At 46.0% G+C, this 27,421-nt stretch overlaps 2 protein-coding genes and 1 pseudogene across 3 annotated transcripts; 1 reads left to right on the top strand and 2 right to left on the bottom strand.

Annotated features, from left to right (window-relative positions):
* Positions 1-3,478: 3,478 nt before the first annotated feature.
* On the bottom strand, positions 3,479-12,968 carry LOC142989254 (neuroplastin-like). Its single transcript, XM_076138710.1, has 8 exons — positions 12,878-12,968; positions 8,134-8,308; positions 7,936-8,030; positions 7,268-7,401; positions 6,661-6,934; positions 4,673-4,694; positions 4,172-4,248; positions 3,479-3,927 (listed from the first exon to the last, which is right to left on the bottom strand). Exons 1-7 carry the CDS (start codon positions 12,966-12,968, stop codon positions 4,188-4,190), a joined length of 852 nt encoding a protein of 283 aa, XP_075994825.1. The 3' UTR covers positions 3,479-3,927; positions 4,172-4,187.
* Positions 12,969-15,667: 2,699 nt separating this feature from the next.
* On the bottom strand, positions 15,668-18,860 carry LOC143016453 (UDP-glucuronosyltransferase 2C1 pseudogene; annotated as a pseudogene).
* A 560-nt stretch (positions 18,861-19,420) lies between these two features.
* On the top strand, positions 19,421-26,911 carry LOC143016460 (ubiquitin-conjugating enzyme E2 Q2-like). 2 transcript variants are annotated; one of them, XM_076170829.1, is made up of 13 exons: positions 19,421-19,747; positions 21,145-21,249; positions 21,384-21,506; positions 21,588-21,644; positions 21,743-21,883; positions 22,712-22,796; positions 22,899-22,959; positions 23,046-23,136; positions 23,222-23,280; positions 23,396-23,444; positions 23,540-23,635; positions 24,048-24,114; positions 24,200-26,911. In XM_076170829.1, the coding sequence occupies exons 1-13, from the start codon at positions 19,589-19,591 to the stop codon at positions 24,229-24,231; spliced, it is 1,125 nt and encodes a 374-aa protein (XP_076026944.1). In that variant the 5' UTR covers positions 19,421-19,588; the 3' UTR covers positions 24,232-26,911. The 2 variants fall into 2 exon arrangements, with proteins under 2 accessions (XP_076026944.1, XP_076026941.1); XM_076170826.1 differs by having other exon boundaries at positions 19,424-19,747; positions 21,740-21,883.
* Positions 26,912-27,421: the final 510 nt, after the last annotated feature.

Here is a 27,421-nt window from a genome sequence, read left to right as displayed (position 1 = left end):
TGGAGGAGAGAGACGCGCTCTAAGGGAAGCTGAGGGGGACGCGGGGCTGAATCATGGAGCTCACACACTCATCACGGTGCCAACGACAATACGGTGACGGCGCATCCGCAGGGCAGCTCGGCTCTTCTCATTCACACTTGGGACGTGCTCCTCTCCGCGGGCTCGCCACACGCTGACACGCGTAAACGGTGCGTGGCAGAACCTCGAGCCCGACGGTCGTGCATGAAGCTGCGGGAGGGACGAGGGGAAACGCACGTTAATCCAGGTACACACACAGACGAGAGCGCGTCAGGATGCAGCATGTCGGAGCGGCCGGAGTGAGAGAGGAAGAAAGACGCCGCCGCCACCGCTGCCGAGCTCCTCAATGACAAAGCAGCAGCAGCATCATCTCCTCCACCTCCCCAAAAGCCCCCGGAGCTCCGTGTCAGTGTGCGGGAAGGACACACACCAGCACACACACACACACACACACACGCACACACACACGCACGGACGGATGTACGCACGCACGCAGATGGCACCGGTGCTCAGGAGAGCGCTGACATCACTGATCCGCCAACATTCCCACTATTCCCACTGACGCCAATGTTGACGGAGCTGCACGTCCGCCGGGTTTGACGGCGCTGCGCTGCGCGGGGCGCTCAGCTCACCCCGCCCAGTCAGGACACAGCTGGAGGGGAGGAAGCAGGGATGCGACCGAGAGTTCAGGGTATAGTTAAGAGACTGACAGAACCCGCGATGGGAGCCGGAATCGATCCGTGGCTGCTTTGGAATTCTTGGTCCCACCGTCTGTGGAGCCCAGAGGCATCAGATACCTGCAGAGTGAATCACATCTGCATAACGCACTATCAGCAATGTGAGAAGCCTTATGAAGCATCTTAGAGCTGCAGACAGAAGGGAGGACATGGATCACTACTGCTCTTAATGGCTGTGTTAGTTTGACATGAAAGGTTATGAGTTCTGAACACATCTTTATAGTAACCACAGTAGATATTGTAAATAAATTAAAATGTCAGAATGTCTCTCACTGTCTTGTTTACTAAAAGGTGAGGACGTGCAATCTATAACCTTAATATAATATAATCTTATTCTGGATATAGACCTCAAAGTCAAATAAGTGATTTGGAGTTATAATGCAGATTTAAGTGACATTAACAACAACGCCTACGTCAGCCTGCAGGGAGCACAGATGGAAATGAGCCTTGTGGCAAACTATGGAATATCTACATTGATTATTATGAATATGAATGGTCACTCTACGATGAATAAATCTCTAATCTTAATCTATAGAATAACCGACCGCCCCCTCAACATACTGAGCAGCTCCATTATAAAGATTGAACAGCTGAGTCTGTTTACCATCATGAGCAATATGATGCAATATTACAGACAGACCCTCAGCTCTCCTTCCGCCTCTGTTGGAGGTATAGAAGCGCCTTTAGTCTGAGATTGTGATTTGGCTCGTGTGGGAAACTTCTTAAGTGGGCTGAGGACTATAAAGGAGAAGGTGTGTGATCAATCAGCACCTTCTGCAGTGTTTGAGTGACCTCACACACCACACAGTGTACTGGACACTGTACTGTTACTGTTTGTGGTGGATTAACATTCATTCATCACTTCACGGGGGGCTTAAGAGTAAATCTAGCGGTTGTCATCTTGATGCAGCTACTTCATGATGAAATACAAACACACACACACGCAGCCACATGTGCTGGACAATAAATTATAATATGACATCGGGCTTTAACATGTTAGGTCACACCTGTTCTCTGGATTACAGCTGATGAAACACTACCACTGGTGTGTGTGTGTGTGTGCGTGTGTGTGTGTGTGTGTGAGTGACTTTGACTCAAATCGTATAGAAAAGTAATTAAAGCCACAATATGGCAAATGAATGAGCTGAGAGGTTAGTGGTGTGAGCAGCTGTCTCTGTATTCTGCAGGTATGATTTGCTGCAGGCTTTACTCAATCGGTTTAAATTTCCACAGCATTTCCCACCAAGCAGAAGTGAGTCATTCATGTTTTTACTAGAATATTTAAACAGCAGAAAACTACAAACCTCTCTAAGAGTCCTTGGAGATTTGATAAATACTCCTGTAAAATCATGTAAACTTCCATGTAATGAATCTGAACACAAAAACAAAAATCCCTCTGCCTAGATTTTATTTTGTAAAACAATAAGTCACAGATTTGTCTTTGCTGCGTTTGTGATGTGTTTATCTAACGTTTATCAGGAAGGGAGCCCATGTAAACACAGCAGGCTGCTATTTCAAACTCAATCTTTCATTATGCTCCTCACAAAAGAAGTCATTATGGAAATGTTGTCTAAAGCTCATCAGTGAAACAGCTTGGCTGCAGTGTTGGCACAGCTTTTTGGATTTCATTCTACTGAACAGTGGCATTAGATATGAGCGGCAGATATGATAACAGCGCCCCCTTGTGGTGCATGCTGCTGAATCATACTGGCTGTAATTCTCTGCGGTTGTTGTGTTCTGCCCACTGCTATTATATATAAACAAGGGGAACATGAGGACACTGTGCTTCTCAAGTGGAGTCCAAAAATTGGAACATGGTTAAAATAATAGTAAAATCAGCGTCTTGTTACAAAGAAAATCACTGAAATCAGACTGGAACAGCACAGGAGAGCAGTCATCCATACACAGCGTGGTTTTGAATGCATTTCTCAGATTACAGAAAATAAATAAGATGAATAGTGTTGTAGTTTTTTTGGTGTTGTTACAGTTCAGCATTTAGTTTGAAAATAATGAATCTTTTCCTGTGAGGCAGTGAACGAGCCACTAGATGGCGCTGTTTCCTATTTGGGTTGATTTTTTTGTTGCATTATTGGACACACACACACACACACACACACACACACACACACACACACTTTGCCATCAACACCACCTGGAACACACACTCTTAGTTTTTGACATATTTATTCTTAAAAATGAGGGGGGGTCTTGGATTGCTTCACATGTGTAAGTCCTGACGTGGGCCTCCGCCGCCGCCGCCTCCCACGCCAGCTTCACAGATTTCATGCAGCTGCAGTGTGTAGTTTGCCATCGACGCTCTACGGTGATCCTACTAGCTTTAAAGCTTTGTCACAGAGAAATCAAAAGCTGCGATAGTTTCCAATATATTGATATGGATAATAATTGCATAGGATAATAGCCATGCTGTACAACACACATGATTAAAAAACAATATGTTTAAATGATTGGAGTACAGATTTTCTAAAGCAGGTTTATACAATGTTTCCATTATCCTCAACATTTAAGTGCATCATATAGTATGTATCATCTTATATAGCAATGGTGATTTAATACAGTTATAGTGATTTAATACATACAATACATACATACAGTAAAGTAAACCTTAACCAAAGTTAGAGGGACATTGCAAAGCCCTTAAAATGTAATAAATATCCATCTGATAGGATGATAAAGTACTAACTTAGAAAATGTTCCGCAGCAGAGATCAAACTGTACACATGGGTCAGATCAGCTTGTTTTCTTTTACACTGCTGCATTTGTTTACCTCTAAACACACAGTACAGATTATCTACATGAAGCCACTCTCAGAAAATCAACCAAAAATAGAAATAAAAGAGAACCAAAAGCCTTTTCTGTCTCAAACAGAAGGTCACATCTTGCATGCATTACTTCAGAAGTAGCAAAAATGTAAAATTTGTGAATAAGAGGAGAAAAATCATAAACATCAACAACTGCATGCAGCAACAATGGTTCTAACACTTCCATGATGGTTTGAGTCTCTCCCTGCGCCGCACCCTCACACATTTAAACCATAAGGCATGCCTCATTAACTCTTCCACCACCATATGCAGAATGGCAGATAAATCTTATGAACAACTGGGATGGATTTCCTTTGTTTACCTTCATACGGTCAATACATACGTCATGTAACCTGCAAATAGAGACAAGAGGCTTTCATTAGGCCGGCAGGAGGCTGATGAGGCGCTGGTTATTCAGGTTGACATGTGCTTTCAGTGGGAATTTCTCTCACACACACACACACACACACACACACACACACACACACACACACACACACACACACACACACACAGTGGATCACCTGTGTGGACCGGCCTGTAACACACACAGTGTCAGACACACACAGGGGTATCACTCACTGCAGACATACTTACTCAGCAGACAGGCTGCTCAGTTTGTGTTCCTCTGGCGGAGGTTCTTGTCCTTGTGGTTGTTGGTTGAATTAGTTTTCCTTCAGCGGGGAATAAAGGATACAGATCAAATTAAAGGACGCGCGTGCCGGTGATGAAATCAACTCCAATTCATTAGAAAGAGAATGGACCATTAAGTGTTTTATAGCTGAGTGGTTCTCAAGCTGTGGTGGGAGGACTACCAGTGGTACACGTTTATAGGCGCGCCTGCTATTACTACATTTTACTGACTTTAATCATCTACTTTGTAATACAGTGTCCCTACGGTGTCGTGAAGGACACTTATAAATCAAACACAGCCTCAGAACATCATGGAGTCAGAATCTGGAGGTCTGAACTGTTTGTGACCCAGATCTGGAGCCCATGATGATACAGAGTCCATACGTGTCGATAAGCTACGAAAAAACACACACGGTCAAGCTGAGGAGAGCTAACTGTAGTGGGTGGTAAAGTATTCATACTTACACAGGTCCTGCAGGTTCATCATCTGAGGCAGCAGGGAAAAATATGGAGAAATGATGACCAAACAAAAAAATCGCAAGGAAGTTGCACACGATGAAATGACAGAGAGCATGAGAGCTTTGTAACAGGAGCTGCGTGACACATGGCGTGCTTTAAGGCTTTATCTGATTGAGCTGAAATGCATTCGCTCCCAAAAGCTGAGAGAAGCTTCACTGTGTGCAGAGTTATGGGATGAAGGAGCTACAATTGTAAAAAAACAAACAAAAAAAAAAACAATAAAAGCCTTCTATCATGCCGCAAAAAAAAAATCCACATCTCACATTTGGCATGAGGTCACTTACAAAACACACAGGATGCAGTCAAACCCAGCAAGAAGGCATGAGCGTGTCAGAGTAATGACCTACAGGCAAAGAACTCAAGTGGAATAAATGTTGTTGTCATGCAGAGAGAGAGGAGCACAGCGGTCAGATCAGTCAGGGGGAGAAGTGAGAGCGGCTCAGAGGAGCGGGGAGCCGGCAGATGTCAGTGCAGCAGCGTGAAACAGTGGCAGGTTAGTAAACACACAGTGCTTCATGCGGCGTACACTACTGCAGTCATATATGAGAGTCGCCGTCTCTGACAGTAAACTAAGGTGGATGGAGCCACAGTAATGGTTGCTGGACACTTTGGACACTGATGTTCAGCAAACACAAAGTACGAAAACAAAAAGAAGGTGTGTGTGTGTGTGCAGAGTGACGCTCGGAGCTGCGCTGGTAGATGAAATCGGATGCTTATTGAAATTCATGAGGCATGCAGAGTCTCACACTTACCACAAACAAGGTTTAGGTTATGCAATTTAGAGAGGGGGAGGACGGGAGACATCACAACATCCTGTTATACTCAGCAGCCACAGCTCACCTCATTCAAATCAATCAATAATAATCACCTAACAGTTCTAATGAAGAGGAACATTTCATGCCAGAGCCTGGTTGGGATGAGTCACACAAAGTGAGGAAAACGCTTTTCATTTTCACGGCCAAACTGCGATCCGAGCTGTCAATCATCCGCCCGACGCTGAGCCTAATGAGCAACATGTGACAGCATCAGAATTCAGTTTGGAGAAGGTCAGCAAAATAGCATTAATGCATCATTTATGCTCCTTGTGGCCTCGTGAGAATGGAGCACTTAGTGTTAATTGAAACTCCCCGGCCGCTGTTTACCTCCATGACGTCCCCGGGGTGTCGCCTTTAAGGAGCTCGGGGACACGACAAGGTCCCTGGAAACTCATGAATAATTAAAAAAGCGTCGGCCTCCTTCACCGCGGCAGCATCAGGTTCCTCATTAATATGGAACGGATGAAATTGTCCTGACAAGGTGCGACCTCTCGCAGCAGCCTCTGCATGTCGGGGCCGAGCGATTGAATGCAGCCACGCCGCCGTGTCAGGTGACCCACACCAGCACACAGAGGCGAGGTTTCCACTGAGCAAAGGTGGATTTGGTGGTGAACAGACTTTTGGATGTGGAGCCACGGGAGAACTGAGATCATCTTGAATTTAATGTGAAGCAAAAACTGAATAAGAACTGTGAGAAGATATGAGTGTAGAATAGAAGAGAATATTTAAATTGACCAGATGGCCTGAAGTTAATTCACTCATCTGTGTCATCATACACTGAGATAAGGTCGATTGTTTTAATTAATTTGTGTCTCTTTGGTTCATTCCTCTCATTGTTGTAGTTGGATGTGATCTGCAGGAAACACAGATCTGTGGATGTGAGGATTAGAAGCTCATGGATTGTGATCAGGCTGCTGAGTCTTAATGTCTGGCTGTCATTCTGTACTTCTTAAACATTCCTGCCCCTGTTGACCGTCCCCTCACTGCCCGACGCTGCAGTCATTCAGCGCAAACTCCCAGCAAAGATCCGTCAATCAAAATGGAGCAATAACTTCAAACATGAGACTGATGACACACACTGCTAAAGGACTCCTGAGCAGCGTGCCTCACGTGACTCACCGTCCTGTAAATCTTCGGGCTTCTTGCGTTTCTCGTAAACTACGATGATGACGACCAGGATGATGATCTCAGCCAAAACCCCCAGCAGAGGCCAGAGGGGGGCCAGGTGGCTGCGGACCCTCAGCACGGACACCACGGCGCTGGTGCCCATCATGTTTGTGGCGTTGCACTGGTACATGCCTGGGTCAGAGTTAATGTCCAGGTCCATGATGTGCAGCTCGGTGTAGTTGTCTTTGTTGCTGATGAAGAAGCGTCCGGAGGAGTTGTCGATATCCTGTCGAGAGAAAAGAAGTGATCAACCTCTGATTAACCTGCTAAATCAAATATACATATAACATACAGTATAATGTACAGCAAGTTATTATTATCATTGATCTGTAAAGCCACGGAAGCACCAGAGCGGAAATTTGAGGGAAACACGGAACGCCGCAGGTTAAGAGGTGAAAATCTCCTTTGGCTTAAGCTGTTTAAGTGCGTCCGTGTGTGTGAGGCCCGCTGAGACGCTGCGGTGCATCAGAACGGAGTGGAGTGTGTTCAGTAAACACAGCGACTCACATTTACAGCAGCATACAGTATATAGAGTTTATATATATATGATGTAACTTACCACGTAGACACCGCTGTCCCATCGGCGCCAGGTCCATGCAGGATGAGGGTAACCCACAGACTTACAGTGCAGGACGGCTCGCTGGCCCTCGTTCTTGTTCTCACTGCGCTTGTGTCCGGTGATGTCAGGGACGGCTACAACAAGAACAGGAAAGACATGTAAACAAAAACTATCTATCCTGTAGAAGCTTATGATGAAGGAACACCGGAAATGTTGCTAATCATCAGACACGTGTGGCTCAATGTGAGTCTGACATGAAAGCTACAAGCAGCCTCTAAATCTGCTTCTGGGTCGTTCTGTTCTTCTTATATAAATGGAATTTCTCTATAAAATGGCAAACGACGCTAAAACCCGCTCGCCCTCCGTCCTAATGCAGGCGGAACAACAGAGAGGTTGGGAGCAGATTTGACTGTTGGGACTTAATCTCTTTCCATTAGACAGACAGGACGCCATCTGCTGCCACTGAGCCAGGCATGGGGCGGGCGGACGGAGGTGTGGAGTCAGGGCGGCGTGCAGCCAGCAGAGAGCTTTCAAATCATCACAGGTCCTCACGTGACTGCCAGCAGCGAGCAGCGAGCAGCGAGAGCTCCAGGCCGCCCGGAGTCATTACATACAGGCGACGTGTCTAATGTGGGGGACAGAGACGCCTGCAGCCAATCAGCACCTACATTTGATCTCAATGGTGGCGTTTGCAGGAGGAGACGACTCGAAGGTGTAGACACACATGTACACGCCGGCGTCGTCGCCTCTCGGCTTGTTCAGCCTGCGGAGGAGAAAAGAAGATGCTTCATGAAAGGGAAAAGCACACACACACACACACGCTCACAGGCAGACACACACATACACGGTGTGGACGTGACTCCTACTTGTACTCGGTGTTCCTGTTGGGAGTGCGCGTGTCCGGGATCTCCTCGCCGTTCTTCATCCAGTAGCTCTCCTGGTGGACGCTGTGGGCGCTGGTCAGGTTGCACTGCAGCGTGAAGGGCGGCAGGTGGCCGTCCGTGGGGAGCGTGGTGTGCTCCGAGGCGGCGATCGACGGCTCTGGGAGGAAACACACAGGTCAGGCCAGGGCGGAGGCGCGGATGACAAGGACTCGGCGTTTTTAACCTTTTCCCAACCGATTCAGCAAATGAAACGACTTCTTTGTGAGGCAGTGAAGCAGAAACCGAGTAAACATCCAACCTGACACTTCCGTCCATCTGTGTGTAATTCAGGACTGAGATTAGATACTGTAGCTGTGCAGGAAGTTGATTAGAAAGGCATCGAAACCGACATGTGGCACGATTACAACGAGACTGAAACGGATGGACCGGCTTTGATTCAGCGAAGGCCCCGGTTTGGAGGATCGAGACGCCGGCGAGCGCGAGGATGAGAAACATAAACCTGCATCATCTGAAGTGAAGTTTGAAGAAAAGCAGAAAGAGCTTAATGCTGAGAGCTGAAAGCTTGAGGCAGGCGGGTCAGGAACAAAGTGCTCTGACTGTAAATCAGCTCTGCGGCTACGAGAAGCTGCTGGTTAGGAGATTTACACTGAGGAGAAAACCTGGAAACCCAACTGACCCATGGGGTCGTTTCTCCATATGCCAGGTCAGTAAAGGAGGCTGGATCTAGAGGGGAAGCCACTGGGTGCTCTAGAGATGGAAGGGTGGGGGGGGTTCTCCTCTACAGAGACCACTCACTCTGCAGCACCGTGATCGTGGCCTGAGCCCTGATCCAGGTGGTGATGGGGTTCTGCTGCAGGTCGTTGCGTCGCGGGTCGTTGCTGGCTCTGCACTCGTACGTGCCGGCGTCGTCCAGCGCCAGGCGATCCACCGCCAGCACGCTGACCGCGTTGACGCCGTACGCCGTGCCGATGGACACGCGGCGCTTGCGGGCGCCGTCCCACAGCTGCCTGAAGGAGTCGGCCTGGTTGATCTCCGAGTACCACCACTGGATCTCAGGGGTGGGGTTGCCCACCACGTCGCAGTACAGCTCAAAGGTGTCGTAGGTGAGCTTGGTGTCGGACAGGGGCGACTTCACGAAGCCCGCTGGGGGGGGGGGGGGGGGGGGGGGGCGAGGAGGCGGCGGCGGAGGTGGGAGGGGTTTGTGTTTGTGTTGGAGGGTAAAAGAAGAAAAATATGGAAAAGATGTAGAAAGGAAAAGTCAAAACACAAAAGAAAATGATAGAAATTAACACTGATGAGAGAAATGATAGCAAACTTAACAGACAAAAATATGAAAACAAACACTCTTCATCCCCGTGTGTGTGGGTTCACCAGCGTGACATCAAACCCAGCAGAGGCTCCACGTCGGCCTGGTCCACGTCTCTCACAGAGGACGGACGTGACCCGAGCGCCGTCTCTGCCATTACTCTTTCTATTCCTGGGAAGCTTTAATTCAATTGTGCGGGGACGTCCCTGTAGGGCTGCTCTCACTTTGCTCTAATTAATGACATCATAGAAATGTGTGTCTGGCTTACGCAGCGGGCTCACAGCCATAAAGTCCTCCAGGTGACCTTGTCATTTTCAGAACATTGCATATCTACTAAATGAAGACATCATCAGAGCGGGGGGGAGTTTGTTTATGTTTATACGATGACACGACGGCTGAACAGACTGGACCAGGCTGACTGCTCATGCTGCACGGCTGAAAATGTCTCCCTGTCAGGTAAAATCCAATAAAAGAGCAAAAAATTGATCACGGCAAGGAAGGAGGAGGAGGAGGAAGAGGAGGAGGAGGAGGAGGAGGGGATGTAATCATAAGCCTGGTCTATGCGCTGTGTGAGGAGATTTATCGAAGCTGCAGCTCAGGGTCTCTGGGGAGTGTGTGGGCGCACGGTAGTGATGGACGCCCCTCCATCGCCATAGAAGCGCTCTACGGCAACAAGACAGGACGAGGAGGAAGAGACGGACAACCGCAAGCAGGCAGAGCGTCGCGGGGAAGACGCTCTGGCTCCTGCTCCGGATCTATCCTACGCAGCTCTATGACCCACAAACCTAAACACCACAGAGGGACAGACGGCGTCCCTGCATGATGGAAGAGACCCAGATAAAGATGGGGACAGGAAGTGGCAGCGGCGTCCCAGAGGAGCAGGATTGAGAGCAACAGATCTAAAATTATCCAAATAATATTCCTAATCTCTAAATGTGACATTAGAGCTTAGGCCCGGTTGTTTTATTTTCTAAATGGACCTTTGGAGGATTACACTCAGACAAGTCCCAACGCTACATTCTTCACAGGCCACACTGCAGTTCTCCCCTCCAATCACACGCTAATGTTTCCATGGGAACCAATAAGAATCTCTCCGTCCGAGCCAGCCGGCGACCCGTGAGCGGGGACTCGACGAGGGTCTGAATCTACGGCCTCCATTCCACCACAGCAAATCAATTATCGACCTGCCGTCTGAGGAGTTTGATCTTAAATTGATCTGAACAGAGGCAACGTCATCATATCTGCTCTGAAGAGGAGCGGCGGTGGCGTTAATGGCGGCTGCGTTGCGTGAGGCCTGCATATTCAGCGTGCACGCTCGCTGGCACGTGCAGATGGAGTGGAGCCATGGTGTTACGCTGTGATGAAGGAGCGTCTCTGACTCATTCATCAAACCTCCAATGAGCTCAGGAACCCTAACAGCTCGTTCCCAACAGATCTATAGATCTATAGATACAGTGTGTATAGGACCGATCTGGTTTCCTTCCCAGTTAATGTACCAAAACACACGCTGAGTGATTGGAAAGCCACCAGAGCATGTGTGTATGTGTGTGTGTTCATGTACTAAATGAACAGAGACGGTATAATAGAATGTGATTTGATGGTGGAGACTTGAAGACTTGAGATGCATTCACAGACGCAATTTAAAAGATTTGACTTGATGACGGTTCAGATGTAAATCCAGTCAGATCTGCTGTGTGTGTGTGTGTGTGTGTGTGTGTGTGTGTGTGTGTGTGTGTGTGTGTGTGTGTGTGTGTGTGTGTGTGTGTGTGTGTGTGTGTGTGTGTGTGTGTGTGTGTGTGTGTGTGTGTGTGTGTGTGTGTATCCACCGATCATGGCTCAAACACCAGATTTGTTTTAAACGCGGCCGATGTAAATATAAACTGCCGTCACGCCGTCGGTGCTTCAGGCGGTGATGTCGGACTCACTGAGCTGTGGTCCAGTAGGAATGGGGAGCAAGATTCAAATCTGACTCACTATTTACATTTGACCATAAATATTGATCCAGTTTCCCATGGAACCTGGAGCCTCCTCACTACAACTGATGAGATGGAAGCCAAACGAACCAAATCAATGGCAGTTTCAAAGTTTTTGCTCTACAAGATCGTTTCTCTGCTGAAACTACAAAAGAAACCACTTTATAAATCTAATCTCAAACCCTCTCCATCTGAAACTATCAAAGCAAGGCCTTCTTTTCTGTGACACTATGAAACGGTCACCTTGGTAACCCCCCAGGGAGCCTGAGTCAGTCGGCCCATTTCCACTCCACTTCACCAAAACCATGAAAACTTTGAGATTCCCCGCTCTCCGTCTCTACCCGACACTATCTTCTGACCCAATTCAGTCACAAACACTCAGAGGCCACAGCCGTCACCACGGAGCTGAAATCAACACCTCTCTGACACCACGGCAACAAAAACCTAACATCACCAGCTTCACGAGCAGGATGACACGTCTGACTGCACAGGTGCGTCTAATGAGGCAGAGGCTGACGCATTCCTACACATGATCCAGACCAAGCGGGACACACAGATGATTACATTCTCACACACACCACCAGCAGCATGATGATTAATACCCGCTAAGGGATGCAAGCCATACTGCACACACACACACAGATCTGTCCTATCCTGTTTGGCCAGGATGCGATTTATGATCAGCGGGTCATATGGACGAGTAGAAATGGAAATCAATGCCATTCTGCAGTGCAGTGCATCTCGGCGAGGAGCTTCCCTCCTCTTCACTCTTCACTCTGCTCCACTCTTGCATGAGGACATTAAAGGTCCAGGGCTCCCAGTGCAGCATCTCTGCTCTAAAAATAGAAGCATGCAGCAAAATGGACCGATGCTATTTAGAGAAGTGCACATCTTAGTTCCTGCATCGCATGACATGAATGTTCGAGGCTGCATGAAGGACCTGAGGCTGATGAAGAGGAGGAGGAGGAGGAGGTGCTGGATGTCTGAGCAGCGTGGCACCGTGTTGATTCGGTGTGTCAGCCCGAGTTAAAAAAAAAAAAGAAAAAGCCCAATTCTCAGATCAATTCCCCTGATCGGCTCCTCCTCGCGCCGACCTGTTGTCCCGCAGAGGGACGCGCTCACCTCTCGGTTTGCATTCAGCTCCACACTTCAAAGGACATTTTCGGGACACCGCAGGCCTCCGTGTGGCCCACTTCACTCCGGCCCACACAGATTGGAGCCTATTAATTATTTATCGAGCTTCACTTTCAAACACTCGCATAGCAAAACCAAACGTGTCACTCGATTAAGATGCGTTTATACCCGGATAATGAGACTGTGGTGTGGGGAGGAAGGCTCGCTTGATTTGGAATTCATCCCGACATTCCTCCAACAATCACACACAAAAAAACGCATTTTCGTCACGATGCGGGTGAATCTCCTCCACCGGGTCGAGCGGGAGTCTTACCGTTCTGCGAAGACACCGACTGCAGCATCAGAGCTCCGAGTATCGCCACCGAGAACGACATGACCGCAGCTCTTCGTTTGCCAGGTATCATCTCTCCGGTCTTAGGGAAGATGGAAGATGCCGGTAAGGTGACCTGAGCGGGAGGAGGAGGAGGAGGAGCGGGGGAGGAAGACTCAGGCGGGGTGAGACGGCAGACGGACACTCCGACGGACTGTCGCGCAGGAAGGAGGCGCCGTGAGCGGGGAAGCGACGCGGCCGGACGGCGCTGCTGCTGCTGCTAGATGGATACCTGCGGGGGACTGAGCGAGCGCGAGCCCGGTGCAGCGGCGCGGAAACACCTTTTTTTTCACCGTCTCACCCAAATCCCGCGAGATCTCAGAGCAGCAGCAAGCGCACAGACGTATGGACGCCGTGTTTACTGTATATGAGAGAGAGAGAGAGATAGAGAGAGAGAGAGAGAGGAGCGAGAGAGAGAGAGAAAGAAAGAGAGAGAGAGGAGAGAGAGAGAGAGGGGAGGGAGAGAGACATGCACTTGTTTAAATATTTCAGTATTAATTAATTGTATCTTTACGTTTCTTGTTGTGAAAGGGAGACTCTTTATCATTTAGTAATTCAATCGTAAACAATTTAGAATTTGGAGCATTTGCAATTAATTTATTACCAAATAAATAAATACAGTATACAGTAAATATGAGAATAATTCATTTGGAAAAAAAATGTTGTTTTAACTAGCCCTTAAAGGGATGTCTCTTTTTTATTTTTATCTTCTAAATAAACTAAAAACAGACACGGGAAGTTTGATTGACGTGACCCATAAAAAATATGGCTTGCAAATGATCCCTCATTATTATCAGTATTTACTGAAGCACAGTGTAATTTAAATCCCTTGTAAATGGAACAATAGTTGCCAAAAAATCCTCTTCCAGGTTCTGAAAACATTAACATTTCATAATATTCAGATTTCAGCGTTAATAAGTAAGGAAATCTTTGCTCTCTTGAATATAGTATGTGCAGGTGAAAAATAGAATCCGAAATTTTCTTTAGAAAAGTATACAATCAGGACACCAACACAATAAATGCATTAGTGTGTCTTCTTCTTCCTTGCAATGTTTCCAGTTGTGTAAGTCTAATTATCGACAGATATAACATTAAATATTTACTGTATACTTTATGGGACCTATGTTCCTGAGGCAACATGCACACCCCTTAGCCAATCAGAAATGAGTGTTTGCTGTTGCCATGATATAAACTGATCCTGCACGGTGCTTCACAAACCACTACATTCAATTCTGCCTTAGGCTGAGCAGTTTAGCAGGCAGACTAAGCTCTGACCCGAGTGGCCCCTGAGGCTTTAAGCAGACTTTTAATCCTATTTCTTTTTGAACTAATATAGGGTGATGGCAGGCTCACAGCCTGCAACTCAGTGGATCTGTTGTCAATAACCTGAAGGGAGTTTAGAAATCTCACTTTAGCAGAGTTACACATTATACAGCACAGAGCAGCCGTGTAGCTTTTACAGAGACAAAATAACGAATGCTATGGCACATCTTTTTGAATAAAAGTATATTTTTGCAACTAATTATATTCCTTATCAAGTGAGTTGTGTGAATTTGACCTGTTTAATTTGAGCACAGCTGAGTCCAGGTCCCTTTCATCTATTCTTTACCAGTTTTAAGACATTGTGTATGTTTTGACGGATTGAATTAAATTTTAAGGGTTCGTCTTAATTTGTAAACCGCTGACTGAGGGTTCTGCTGCCATCTACTGTACAAACTGTGAACTGTGCTTACTCTACTTACACAAACCACAACAGAGAGGTAAATAAACACTTCCTGTTTGTTTTGTTTCAAGTCCTGCCAGACTCTACGTTTCTAAAGGACATGGCCATTCTGTTATATTGACTAATTCATTTTACTGAATGTGCACTTTTCTACACAGTTCTGTCCTATTCTTGTTGAATAAATATTGTTTTAAAAGTGTTGCAGGGGTAAACATCTTGGATAAACCTGCCCAAACACATACAATATATGAGCTATATAAAAAGTTTCAAATGTAAACAGCTGAAAACAGTTAAGATAATGAAAATAGCAGTAAGCAAACATGAGGGAGCTGATACTTACATAAAGCCAGACAGGACATGGGTGGATGGGATTTGTTGCACTTTCATCTCAAGCTCAGACCACCAACCAGAGGACCTCCGCCAGACCCCTGACCACCCACGGTCATAGTTGAACAGTCACAGTGAATTATTAATAACAGGCCAATGGCCGTCCGTTCACAGCTGAGCCGAGTCAGCAGTTTTTAGGACCTATAGTATCTCAAGCTGAGATAAAGAATGTTTAAGTGTTATGAGATGATCCAATAAAATGTCAGATCTGTATTGATCTTGTTTGTGAGGAGAAAAGTTCACTATTTTATATTGTGTATTTTCTCTGTACACCTAAGAATTGAACAGACGTTTTTGACATACCGTATATACTTTATTTGAATTTAACATGTCATTTTATTACTTTGAGGATACTTTTAAAAACAGAATAAAAAAAATAACATCTGGATGATCACACATTGTGTTCAAATGCAGGCTGTAAGGCAATGAATTCATGATATAATATTACATTTAAACTCCTATTTACACTATATTGTATATAATAAAGTAACCATATCATATTTGTTTGACACTGTGGCATACTTCATATCACAGCTGTTTCACAATTTACACTTAAATGAATACATATTTCATTTATTATTAAGTGTTGATTGTCTAATTTATGTTTTGTTTTTGCCGGACAATAGTCTTAAGTTTAACAAAAATTAAATCCAGTTCAGTAATTGAGATCCTAATCATTAATCACAAACATATGTCTTTTTAAAAATATGAAAGAGTATGGAATGAATCTGTAGCAGCATCTCACAGCACTGATAGAAGTTTCAATCTTATCATTCTTTTTTCATTTTTCCCCCACTACAAATCCTCCAAAACAACTTCACAATCAAAATGCACACAAATATCATAAACACCGCAGCAGACAGCAGCGCCGTGATGACATCCAGAGAGTTGTAAACAAACCAGGACATTTTGTTGGACTGTGTTTTTAGATGAGCGGCCCCTTTATGTCTCATGACGAATTCGATCCAGAACACTGCGTGGTCCAGGGGCTTCACAGGCTGATCCCTGTGCAGCCTTGAGAGCCTCTGCATGTTGTCAGTGTAAGAGGAATTATAAAGGATTTCCATCAGTGCTTCACCAAAGACGTTTCTATCCAACAAAGCAATGTCCAATAGCACAGCTCCTCCCTTTGCTTTGATTCTGGAGAGGTTATCTGGTTGATCAAAGAGCAAGGGGAGTCCGACCACTGGCACTCCATGGTAAATAGCTTCCTGAACCCCATTGGTGCCTCCGTGAGCGACAAATGCTCTGGTCTTGGGATGTCCTAACAGGTCGTTCTGTGGCAGCCAGTCCACCATTAAGGTGTTGTTGCCCAGGTTACCAGGCCTTTGCCCAGTGTATCTCCAAACAACCTTCTGAGGCAGTTGAGCAAAAGCTGCAGCGATTTCCTCAGCAACATGTTGAGGAAGCTTACCAACTAAAGTTCCTAAGGTCATTATTACGACTCCGTGCTCTCCAGAGCTCTGGACAAAGTCCTCCAGGTCTGCTGATAGTGGCTTAGAGGGCTTGCACTGAAATCCACCCATGTAAATGATATTTGGCATTGTAGGACGGGGAAATTCAAACACAAAGTCATTTCTCATTAACCATATATCAGCGTCCTGGAAAAGGGTTTTGTAATCCACATCAGGACCGAAGTAACGCTCAACAAGTGGTCTGTAGTGAGGTTCTGTGATGCGTGCCATTGCATACATTCCAAGCATATAACTAATAAAATTCTGGACTCTTTGTCGGAAAGTCATCCTGTCTGTCAACTCTGTAGCAGTAAAGGGAATATAGGACAGAGGTGAAGGGGCCATGACAAAATGCGCTTCGCCTTGAATTGTCCATCTGACATTGAACACAAGTGGGAGCTGGAGGTAACGTGCCAGCAGTGCCCCCCCGCCAATCCCAGGGTCAGTTAGAACCAGATCGTAGGCGGCATCGCGCAGAGACCGCATCAAGGGTTCATCTTCAAACATGTGAACGACTACCTCACTCTGTTTCTTATGGAATATGGAGAACAGCTCCTGGACCTCAAACTCCATCTGAATGCGAGACCAGAAACGATGGTACATGCCTTGGAGCCTCATTTCCAGCATTTGAGGAAAAATGCGTTCAAAATGCTCGCGGAATCCACTGACGCAGGGAAGGTTGATGGATGTGTACAAAGCAGAGGTTTCTCCGATGTACCAGCTATCAGACGTCCGAATCACATCAATCTCATGGCCTTTGGAGTACAATTCCTCTATTAGTACTTTCATGTTAACCCAGTGACTCCCATCCAGGGGGAACACCAGGATTTTGCCCCCAGAGGCACACGACAGGTTAATCATAAGTACAGCAAACGTGACTGTACACAAATGAAGCACCGCCATCCTGAAGCGCCTGATGGAAAACACAAAAACAAGCACATAAGAGCAAAGTCTCTCTGGTTTGCACAAAGGTCTCCTGTGTCATAGTAACCGGACATTGAAGACCGGCTGTCACTCAAAAAATGTATTGACAAGTAAAATGTCACAATCCAATGTTTTCTGATGAACACAGACAGATGATTCGTTGTAACATTTAAACCAGGATGATATTAAGACTTGGTGTAAAACTTAAACATCTCACTATTTAAAATATTTCAATGCAACACAAGTTTTGTTTTCACCAGAGGCTGTGACTCAAAACTCAATGCTTACCGTGATCTACAGGTGTCACTTCAGCTTCAATATGAGGTAATAAAAGGGCAAGAGTTTCCTAGACAGTAAACAAAATAAGATGAGGTTAAGCAGTGAAGAAGCAGCCTGAGATCAGCATCAGCTTGGTACCCCTGCAGGTACACACACACAAACACACACACACACGCACACACTAAGACTCTTGGGAAAGGTGTGTGCTGTTTGCGACAGGGGAGGAATGCTTTGTAGTGAGCGGAACTGATTTATCTGTTATGCCATCTGGTGTCAGGTCAGTGTGTTCAGCGGTGAAGGTCATGGCTGCTCATAAAGCGCTTCAGACTCATTTTCCAGCTGTTACACTGTGCAAATCCACTAAAATGCATCCACTGCCAAATACCCAAGTGAGAGAAACCAGCGAGAGTAATAAACACTTTATTCAAAAAACGGTTGATGAATCAGTAACAGGGTTTGACTGCAATCTGCTATTATGTAACCATCATAATCTACTGATAAAAGAGCATATTTACATTTGGATCTTGAGGGCTATACTTTAATATAGTTCAGCAATAATGTTTGGAATTGCAGTTGAGGTTCCCGGTTCAATTCCAGGCTCATCCTACAGAGCCTGAGCAGCAAGAAACTGAACCCCTGGCTGCTCCTGCCATCAGTGTATGAGTGGGTCATTGTAAAGCATTTAAAGCTCTATATAAGTAGAGTTATTATTTATGTGAGCCTGTGTGAGCAGTACAAAATGAGATGTACAACAATCCATGGTGTACTACTGAAACAGAACATAAAGCAAAACCATAACCTGAGACACAATGTCAACAAAACTGAACATATTAAACCTCCACATGGTATTCTAGGCGTACAGTGTATGGTTCTTGTTGTAACTGTGTGAGTGTGAAACTATTAAATCTTAAGAGAGGGATTTGTCTTCTCTTTTGTAGTATCTGTAAGTAGCTTTACACAAATCGCGGTTGGGTTGCGGTGTCCCAAGAACTGTTTCACAAACAAACACACAAGACGTTCCAGACGTGCATACCTTTGGATTGTGCTGCATTTATGATCTATCAGAGCGCTTTCAGCTTCCATTCAGGCCCAGGCCAGCAGGTTAACAGCTCCTGAACAGTTTCCAACTTCCAACGAACTACAAACTCCAAAAACTGCACGCATTAGTACAGAGGGTGTGTGAGTGTGTATGACACATTTTCCGGTGTAGCGTCGTTTCATGGGAGACACACGCCACCAAGTGGACAGAAAGTGGAGTACAGCAACGAAACTAAACAACAGAAACTCTTCTAAGGTATAAACGACTCCTAAACTATTCATGTCATACTTTTAGACTGTGGCTACCTTTTAAAGCTCGGATTGTTTCCTATATGGTTCTTCTTCTTTATTTTACACATTTATTTACTGTTTAATTAAGTTAATTGCTGTAATTGTATCTATCAATCTACCAGTAGTTTATCTTGGAAACTACTCTCGTGGATTGTTCTCGTAAAGCAGCGCTATAATACATTAGAAAATACAAAAATGAAGTCCACATCAGTCAAACGCTTACAGCAGCACCAATCTCTCTACTTCCAACAAGGATGTCGTCATACTAACAAACTGATGACATCGGACAGCAATGATGTCATATTTCTATATTACTGGCTTTCCACAATACCTCTAAGTTAGACTGAGTGTAGTCGCAGTGTGCCGCCTCTTCTAGTTTTTCTTCATCTTCCTCTTCTTCCTCTTCCTCCTCCTCATCCTCGCTGCATTCCAGCTGGATGAAGCTTTTGTTGTTGTTCTCACGCTAAAGTGCGAGAGCCGCGCGCGCTGCAGACTGCGCGGCCGCGTTCCGCCCCGACTTCCCTCCGCCGCGGCCTGCTGCCTTGAGATGAGTGGAAGATGTCGGTTTCGGGGCTCAAGGCCGAATTGAAGTTTCTCGAGTCAATCTTCGACCCAAACCATGAACGTTTCAGAATCATAGACTGGAAACCCGACGAGCTCAGCTGCCAATTCAACGTTACCGGGGAGAAGCTGCTGATCATTCACTGCAACATCACGGTAAGGACAGTTAGCTAGCGCGCTAAGCTCTGACACTGACTATTCACTGAAAAAGCGAATAATTCCGCCGAAGGTTCCGTGTTGATAAATGAACTAAGAATAAAGTCTCCACTTTGTTCTAGTTAAGCCACTGTTTGACCGAGAAGACACAAATAACCGCGGTGGATTAAACAAACAACCTTCCCTGTGTGCTACATCCACTTTAACACAAATCTATATCAAAACGCTGATTTTGTCCAATCTTTGCTAGCCCGGGAGCTAACGCTAGCTTGTGTCGTTAGCCCAAATAACTGCGTTACTGCGGATCGGAACATTCTCTACTGTTTAACTAAATCACTCTTTTGGTTTAACCTGCTTTAATCTGTGGCTGCGTGAACGTTTAACTGAGTCGCGTGTGTTAATACAAAAATATGATACGTAACATGTTTAAATGAGAATACAGCAACGTATCTTAAATTGAAGGTAGTTTACTAGAATAACATCCAACAATATAGTCTCACATTCCGGTAAATAGACACATCCCGTATGTGAGCGTATACCACACGTTTTTACACAAGTACTTAGATTTATTTTTATGGACGTAAAAATGTGTTTAAAGCGATATAAAGGAGTTATGGAGGAGCAGGTGAGGACGAGGACTTTGTGCACAATAAACCGACGTTATGTTTTTGTATTTAAATAGTAATAAACAGGTGAATCCATAATTAGTTAGTTTTATGAATTATTGTCAAACCTGTGCTAATCTGCCCCGGCCTCCATGTTTGTGATTGACAGCATCACTTTGATAGATTCAGAGACTTCAGTCAGCATCAGAACTACCCCTCAAATCTAGCAGGGACATTAAGAGGCCTCATTATTACCTTTGTTACATTTAGTGACATCACCTGATCACAAACATCTCCTGGTCCCTCCACAGCTCCACTGTGTTCAACCACATACACACACTCAGTATAAATCACCTCAGCACGATGTCACTAAGTTATTAAGTCTTCATGCCAACTCCTGCATTTTTGATGACATTGCAGATCCACAGTAAACAATATTCACACTAACGCAGATACGTACAAGGAAAAATGTGATCTGAAGTGTGTGTGATCACTTCCTCCTGTATCTGTTGGTGTGTGATGTGTGTTGGCTCATATGTCGTCATGTGTAGGGTGTGTTGTGATTTCAACATCTAATAACATTGGGAATGGCCAGGTGCCACTGCAGGTGTCGTGTTGTGTTAAAGTGACATTTCACAGCACACACACCTTAGCAAAGTCTGCATCTGGTTTCAATGGCTGCTGCCGATACTTGACGATAAATCAACCAGTGGCCGTGAGTCTGTCAGAGGGTGGGTAAGTGATGAACACCCAGAGGCAGCGTTGATTACATTTGTGTGTCCTGTGTTCCAGGAGTCGTACCCTTCAACACCACCAATCTGGTTTGTTGACTCTGATGATCCCAGTCTGGCTGAAGTGTTGGAGCGTTTAGAGGATGTGAGAAAAGGCAGCACTCTGGTAAGCTGGCAGCTCTGACACACACACACACGCAGCCATCCACACATCAGCCGGGCTCTCACTTAGTCCAGCTCCTTAAGGTTGCAGGTCGTGTTCACTGACGGCTCTGACTCCTGCTCATTTTCCCCCCACAGCTTCTCCAGCAGCTGAAGCGTCTTATTTGCGACCTCTGTCGGCTCTACAACCTCCCGCAGCATCCAGATGTAGAGATGCTGGACCAGCCTCTCCCTGCCGGCCCCATCACCCAGGAGCGGAAGGTAGGCAACGCAAACGCAAGCTTCATCCCACATTCTGTCATCCTATCTGTTTGTCAACTCGTTCTGTTTCGCCCGCCGCAGCTCGGACCGCCAGATGAGGTGACGTCGGAAGAGGAAGAGGAAGAAGAAATGGGAGAGGTGCTAATATGTACAGTTGACAGTTTAATGAATGTTTGAGTGTTTCCTGCATTCTGTGTGTTGCGTATCTAAACATGCTTGATTCACGGCGGCAGCAGGACATTGAAGACCTGGACCATTATGACATGAAAGAGGAGGAGCCTGTGGACGGGAAGAAGTCAGAAGACGACGGGATAGAGAAGGAAAATCTCGCCATTTTGGAGAAGATCCGCAAGAACCAGAGACAGGATCACTTGAATGTAAGAATCCATGTTGGCTTGGGCTTTGGGTTTGGCTGAGAGGAGGGAGGGAGGAAGAGGTGCTGAGGGCACCAGAAGTGTTGAAGTGTTCCTCCAGCTGTAAACATGCATGAACCACAGTGCAGCTCAACACAAACACTCACACTCACACAGACAGGTTTAATACAGCACAGGATGATGTCACAGCTATCAGATACCAACGCTTCATTTCTGATATGTGACAGACTCTGGGTCACTGCTCTCTACTTCACACACACAATCTGACTCAATATATGGCAAATATGCACTTTGTTCATGCATGTCAAAGGGGTTTTGAGCCTTTTTGACACGTGTGGAGGGACTAAAGCCTCTAAACACCCCTGGACCAAAGAGCCAGGGCAGCCATCACTCTGCAAACCAGAGCAGCTGTAGCAAATTCACCAGTCTTTGTTGTCGGGACAAAACAAAGAGCATGAGCCCGACAACGCACCAAAGAGCCAGCAGGTGAAGTCAGCATGTTTGATATTTCCCCCAGGACAGATGTAGGAGTGGGCGAGTGTGTGTGTGTGTGTGTGTGTGTGTGTGTGTGTGTGTGTGTGTGTTTGTGTGTGTTCCTGCTCTCCTGTCTGTGCTCAGGCTTAATGATTAAACGTGTTCACCTCGCTCCTGCTCTGGATTTACATAAGCTGTCTTGTTCCCTTCAGCTGTTTATGAGTCAACCACCATCTTCAGTGCAGCCGCTGCTGTGACTGTGCCAGTGTGTCATCAGGGACAAACGTGTGCTCGTCTTGAGCCGTATACGCTGTACTGTGTCGTGAACCTGTGTGTGTGTGTGTGTTGGCGTTGCAGGGCGCCGTCTCCGGCTCTGTGCAAGCCTCAGACCGCCTCATGAAGGAACTCAGGGAGATCTACAGATCACAGAGCTACAAGACAGGTCAGGCAACAGGACACACTTCTGCTTCTTCTTTTACCAAGTACTGATGCCTGTAGACTGAAGCTGTTAATGTGTGTGTGTGTGTGTGTGTCTCATTTCCAGCTATTTATTCAGTGGAGCTGGTCGGTGACAGCCTTTATGAATGGCACGTCAAGTTAAGGACGTAAGTCGCTCACCGTCGCTCGCTTTTAATGTTTTCCAGCTTGTGTAATATTTCTCTGTGTAACCTGCTGTCGCCCTTGGTTACAGGGTCGACCCAGATAGTCCCTTACATAGTGACCTGCAGGTCTTAAAGGAAAAGGAGGGAGTGGACTACATTCTGCTCAATTTCTCTTATAAAGTGAGTCCTGTCCTTAGATTTCCTCTCAGTATTTGGAGGAAAGTTATGATTCCTTCTCTCACCGTGAGTTTCTTTTTCCTGACAGGATAATTTCCCTTTCGACCCACCGTTTGTACGGGTGGTCTCGCCTGTGCTCTCTGGAGGGTGAGTGTGTGTATATAACTATCTGCTCGTACATTTACAATGTTTAGGAGCGCTTGTTGCATCCTTGAGGTGTGTTCAGGGTCCCTGCTCTAACGTATGTAACGCTCCCTGTCAGGTACGTTCTGGGAGGAGGAGCCTTGTGCATGGAGCTTCTCACAAAACAGGTAAGGAACGGGTTTGATACAAGTTTAGAGCTGCTTGTCCTTCAGTCAAGTTACAAAAGAGACGTAACGGCGAGTGTGTGTTTGTGTTTGATCAGGGCTGGAGCAGTGCCTATTCCATAGAATCTGTCATTATGCAGATAAACGCCACCCTGGTGAAAGGAAAAGCCAGGGTGCAGTTTGGAGCCAATAAGGTAACAGCACGCCACCACACACACACACACACTGCATACAGAGAGAGCCACAGCTTTGGGTATTCAGTCATTCATCCTCCCGTCTCCCTCACAGCGTATGAGCCGTACGTGTGTATCCTATATCCACAGCATGCCAAGTAAAGAGTCATAAAGTCAAACATGAGCTCAGAGCTCAGAGCAGTGAACCTTCACAGCCAAACAACAGAGAAGCATCGAGTGTCTCCACTTCTTACTGTGGCTTCCTTTCACATTTTCTCCTCCTTTAGTCTCTTTCCCTCTCCGCTCCCTCTCTTAAACACGTCTGAGCCGCTGAGCGTTTGGCACAGAGCTCCTCAGCGCTCATCAGAGAGCTTTGTAGTCAGTTGCTCATCCTCATCCTCATCCTCCCTCTGCTGTCTTGTCTGTTTTTCAGAACCAGTACAATCTTGCCAGAGCACAACAGTCGTACAAGTCCCTCGTGCAGATTCATGAAAAGAATGGTGAGTACACACTCCTGCACATTCAGACCTCCAGAGGCACCGGGGACAGACCCACCACAGTGAGTGTGTGTGTGTTTGGTTACAGGCTGGTACACACCTCCTAAAGAGGACGGATAAGGAGCTGCTGCCACTATGCACTGGGAACATCTCATGTCTTTGGGTCAAACTCTCTTGTTTTCATTGGAACATTTCCTCCTCTGACTCACTGGGAAAACATCGATACTTCATCTTTCTGTGGAAACCAGCTGGCAAGTCCTTCCACCGTTGGCCTGACTGACGAGTATTTGTTCACACCACCCGGGGGCAAGACTTCATTCTGGTGTCACTTTGCCTCCTCACTCCCTCTCCTCCCTCAGTGTTTTGGTACGGACCATTATTTGAGGGTATTACTAGTCCTGTTTCTCTTATAAGCTCATTAAAAAAATTCTCCACGTACATGTCAGGGTTTTCTCTAGCTGTTTGAAGGTCTTAGGCGCTGTCATCCCGCAAATTTTAAGTTATTAAATTGAACTCAATGCATTTTTACCTGATTTAGGACCGTCGGCATCGATCAAAGCCTCTGTGTGCTGCATCCTCCGTGTGCTCGACGTGTTTCAGTGACATCATGCAGCTGAATCCATCCCACTGGGTCACAAAAAGGAATTTCATAATATTTCCTCAAAACAGACAAAAGGAAACACATTAGTAACTTTAACAACAGACTTTTATCCACCTACCATAATTGGAGAGCGGTTTGTTTGTTTTTCCCCATCGCCTCCAAATTTGCCAAACAAACGGAGCCCAAACTCTTTCTCCCCTCTGCGCTTTGTCCTTTCCGATTCGTTTCAGCTCGGGCGCAGCGGCAAAAACACATTTTGCTTTAATTAATTTAACAAAATGACTCAAATCAGAATGTGTTTTTCCTCCTGAGCCTCTTAACCTTGGAGAAAACCCTGAATGTGGAGAAGTTGTTGTTTTTCTTTTTTGCTGCTTTAACAAAGTGAGCTTGACAAAACAGTTCCTCCTCTTCCAACGGGAGTTTTTAAAAGAAGATAAAGGAAGATGCTGATGCTGTGGGAGCGGCGCCTCACCAGGGGCTTTGGTACACAGTGCAAATATGGTGTGAGGAGTATTTGCTCATTGTTTTTATGTTTGGACAGTAAAGGAGCCAGTTTGTATGCTAAAGGTTTTGATGACGCACCGCTCGGTATCTGCTCCTTCCTGCTTTTAAAAGCCGTTCACACACACACACACACACACACTGATCACTGGGCCCAGCAGAATCAAAACGCTGCAGTGGGCTTTAAACTTTAGATATGGACTCTGACTCTAGTTGGTGTCACTCAGTGGACACGGTAATGTTCCCCCCCCCCCCACAGGAGACGAACACAAAGGTTCATCCTGGAAGTGAAGCGGAGGAAGATGAGCTCTTACGCCTTATTTCTGTTAACACACTCGGCCTGCAGCTGCTCTGTCTGGCTGCTCTCTCTCTCTCTCTCTCTCTCTCTCTCTCGGTCATGGCTCTAGGGGCCGACTCCCTGTGTGTGCACTCAGTGTGAGCATGTTGCACCAGGGCCTCGGCTCAACCACTGCTGTATCACTGTTTTTAAACTGCTTTGATTTGGTGACAGTTGTAGATAAACAGAACCGTGCTAGGACGGCTTTAAAGGATAGCAGAGGAGGATTTGGACGTGACGTGTCATTCCTGTTACAGATATTAAGTTTGTCTCACTCAGCTGCCGCACACAGACACACTGCAGCCCGGCCCGGTTTAGATCTGAAGCCGCTCTCCTGTTCCATCGCCCTGACAGCAGCTGGGTTCAGCCGTGCGTGTCCTCCCCCCCCCCCCCCACCCCCCCCTGCCGTCTCCCCTCTCATTTGTTTGCCACCACAAAGCACCACGGGTGTGTCTGCATGTAACAATACCAATCAGAATTCCTGTACTAAACTGTGTGTGTGTGACCATGCAGTAAAGTGCACACACACACACACACTGGATCACTCTCTCAATCTGTTAGATACTTGTTGACGCCGTCTACAAAAGTACATTTAGACGGTAACTCGAAGGTAACGAACAACAATACTCTGTAGGGGAAAATGTCAACACAAATGTTCCATCCTGGCTCATTGTGTTGAATATTGAATGTTGTTCCCCTCTGACATGAGATGGGCCTCACACTGATCTGTCACTAGAGTGGGACAAGCTTTGGGGATTGGTTGGGCTTTGGGGTTTCTTCTAATATCCTTCCAACTAAGAGTTTGGCATTTATAGATCTAAAACCAATTTGAACAGGATTATATTTACCTGATGGAAGTATTTAAACATTTGTGATCTTGATCTGTTCCTGATTCACCTGAGATCAATGACGACGACAACACACACTCTTGAGCTAAACACTTTCAGATCAGGAAGAATACCGTCACGCTGCTCCACATCGTAATGTTACACGTCTGAAACAGGAAGTGGCTTCAAGTGTGAAAGGGCCGTCTGGTGTGTTGGCACAGGACCATAACCCTTAGGTTTCGCTTCTAGCTGCCTCCCTTTAAATGCCCCTGAGCGGTCATGGAGGCTGTGGGGAGCTGGAGGCTGAGGATGGCGGTGAACAGACCTGCACGCTTCTCTTTAACTCCACTGTTGAAAAGCTTCATCTGAATTGTGAATTCATTTTCTGACGCCGACGAGCGGCTGACAGGTTACTGAGTCTGGCACCGTTGGCTTGCTTTTGGTTTTATTTTTCATTTCCCATTGAAGAAATTTTGACATGTACAGTAATTTGTAAACTTGCATCAAGTTTATGAATAAAGAATTTTAAGATTATTACTGTTTACCTTGTTTACTGTGTGCATGATTGGAAATACTGGACTGCAAAGGAGAATGTTGTTAATGTTTTGTAGTCTGAAGCTCAACAGGGAAACACTTTCTGTATCATGAAACGAATTATAAACACATTTGCATTGCAGTTGGATTGTACTTATTTTCCAAAAACACTACTTTACAGTTGTATGTATCCGAATTTTGCTGCAGCTAGTTATAAACACAGCCGCAACACTCCATAATTCATCATTCAATACAAGTCAACAGTCAATACTGGTGTGGGCCGCTAGCTGGCGGAAATCTACCAGAAGCTTCTCTGAGAGTCGTGACACGGAGCTGCAGTCGAGATGCTCGACAGTGAGCAGAGCAGCCAGAGCAGCTATGGAGTCACTCTGCCCTCTATCAGAGTCCTCTAGGTGCCAACATGATGGACGTCTGCAGAGAAATATCACAGACTTTAGCTGCTTCGTGCTAAACTCATTAGCTTTGCCCCTTTGACAGATACAGAGCGTT

This window comes from Genypterus blacodes, unplaced genomic scaffold (assembly GCF_046128005.1).
Source record: "Genypterus blacodes isolate CSIRO-AG114 ecotype Tasmania unplaced genomic scaffold, CSIRO-AGI_Gbla_v1 ptg000015l_1, whole genome shotgun sequence".
NCBI lineage: Eukaryota > Metazoa > Chordata > Actinopteri > Ophidiiformes > Ophidiidae > Genypterus > Genypterus blacodes.
This window is presented reverse-complemented; position numbering and strand designations above follow the sequence as displayed.